The sequence below is a fragment of the Hevea brasiliensis genome, chromosome 11 (assembly GCF_030052815.1).
Source record: "Hevea brasiliensis isolate MT/VB/25A 57/8 chromosome 11, ASM3005281v1, whole genome shotgun sequence".
In the NCBI taxonomy this organism is placed as follows: domain Eukaryota; kingdom Viridiplantae; phylum Streptophyta; class Magnoliopsida; order Malpighiales; family Euphorbiaceae; genus Hevea; species Hevea brasiliensis.
In genome coordinates this window covers 75,359,427-75,361,214 of record NC_079503.1, presented here as the reverse complement: position 1 = coordinate 75,361,214, position 1,788 = coordinate 75,359,427, and the positions used below count along the sequence as shown (strand labels likewise).

Here is a 1,788-nt window from a genome sequence, read left to right as displayed (position 1 = left end):
TAAGGACCGCAGCGTCACTTTTTACGGTTCGAAATTTGAGTTTAAAATGACTTCGCAGTCATTCCCGAGGAGGTCACTCATCGCTGTGACTCTCGGCTCGTTTAACCTCTTATGTTCTGTTTTTCTTATTTATAGTTAACTAATTAAACATTACTAATTATTTGTGTTTATGGTTTCTCTAGTTGTCTTAAGTATGGTTCTAATGCCCTTAATTGTCCGGACCGACACCGGTCACCGGAACAGTGAAATCTACCAGGCTATGCAACGGGGGTGTTACATCTTTCTTGTTGTTGCATTGTTAACATATGATTTCTCGTATTCCTATTCTCTTGCCAACGTATGGTCAGCAAATAGAAATAAACCCGTTGGTGAGAATGCAACGTTGTAGTTACTAGTTGACGGAAATTCAGAGCTGAGAGATACAGATGGAAGTTTGGTTTGGTCTACCAAAACATCTAAAAAGTCTGTTGCGGGTATGAAGATGATGGACACTAGAAATTTTGTCCTCCATGATAGCAATAACAATATTGTTTGGCAGTCCTTTGATCATCCAACAGACACATTACTTCCAGGCCAGAAATTGGTGAGAGGGCAGAAGCTGGTGAGTAGTGTTTCAAAAGACAATATCTCAGATGGAAATTTCTATCTTTCTATGACCTCTCACGGTCTGTTTGGTTTTTACGATGCTGAAGTCTCACAGATGTACTTTAAATATTTAGATTATGGTGGGAACATGGAAAGCATAGAACTGAAGTACAATGGATTACCATCCATAATCAAACAACTGTAGCAGCGACAATAAGAGAGGCAGTGCAGGGAACCACAACTCCAATATTGCCGTCTCTTCTATCGGGGCCAAGGGGATGAATGATGATTTTCTTTGAGATCATGTTTTTCTATTTCATATTACTTATTTTAGTTGTTGTGCTTTATATGTTGCTCCAATCTGTCCACTGTTACATATTTTTTCTATTATTATTATTATTATTTCAATCTGCTTGATTCCACTTATGAAGCAACATAGCTTTAGATGTTACTTGGCTTTGTTCTTTTGTGTTTATTGCTGTGACTGATAATTGTAATAAAACTTTTGAAGTGCTTTTAGTCAACTGCCCTTTCCAATTTCCTCCTCCCAGCTCATAGAATGGTAAGAAATGTTACTTGACAATCCTTTTCTTAAATCAGCATCCAATTCCAATGTACCATAAAATCTGCCTTTAAGAGTAGTCCTAACAGGCCCTTGCAAAGTAGTTTAGCCATTATAAATAAATAGTTGATCCATGCACCCTTGTCCAAAGCAAGGGAACTCAGAGTCAGGACCATCCCACTTTCTGGCCATTTATGGGGCACTTGGCTGCATAAGTGTCCATGTTCCCACTCTTGAGCATGATCATCCACAATTTCCACGGATTTGGGGTGTCTTCAACTTGACATTTAGAGCCTAAGTAGAATTCCTTCTCTGCAGCATAAAGACTTGCATCATAAAGGGACTTCAATTGCACTCCAAGAAACAGGTCTCCAACACCTAGTTTATTGTCTTCCTCTGTGATTATGTGGACCAACATGTAATGCAGCAAACTGCAGATGGAGCATTTCTTCTCTACAAAGTAAGTAATCACAATATACACAGAAATTTTTATGCTGAAATAATTTCTGGTTTAGGACTAGCCGGAGTTTTATTTTATTACCAAATTGCAAATCTTTCCAGGAAGTGGATTTCACACAGGATGGCAAAATCGAAATTTCTTTCTATATGCAAATCCGTGTGAATATGGCTCTAGACAAACC

General features: G+C 38.4%; 1 protein-coding gene across 1 annotated transcript; it reads left to right on the top strand.

The window, feature by feature from the left end:
- The first annotated feature begins 259 nt into the window (after window positions 1-259).
- Window positions 260-790, top strand: LOC110660959 (EP1-like glycoprotein 4). Its single transcript, XM_058129346.1, has 2 exons — window positions 260-337; window positions 389-790. Exons 1-2 carry the CDS (start codon window positions 260-262, stop codon window positions 788-790), a joined length of 480 nt encoding a protein of 159 aa, XP_057985329.1.
- Window positions 791-1,788: the final 998 nt, after the last annotated feature.

What these genes read in the sequence shown, in the direction of transcription:
- LOC110660959 (XM_058129346.1), top strand. Translation starts at nt 260, where the DNA reads ATGCAACGGGGGTGTTACATCTTTCTTGTTGTTGCATTGTTAACATAT. An exon ending in ATTCCTATTCTCTTGCCAAC is followed by an intron (nt 338 to 388) that starts GTATGGTCAGCA and finishes GCAACGTTGTAG; the next exon opens with TTACTAGTTGACGGAAATTC.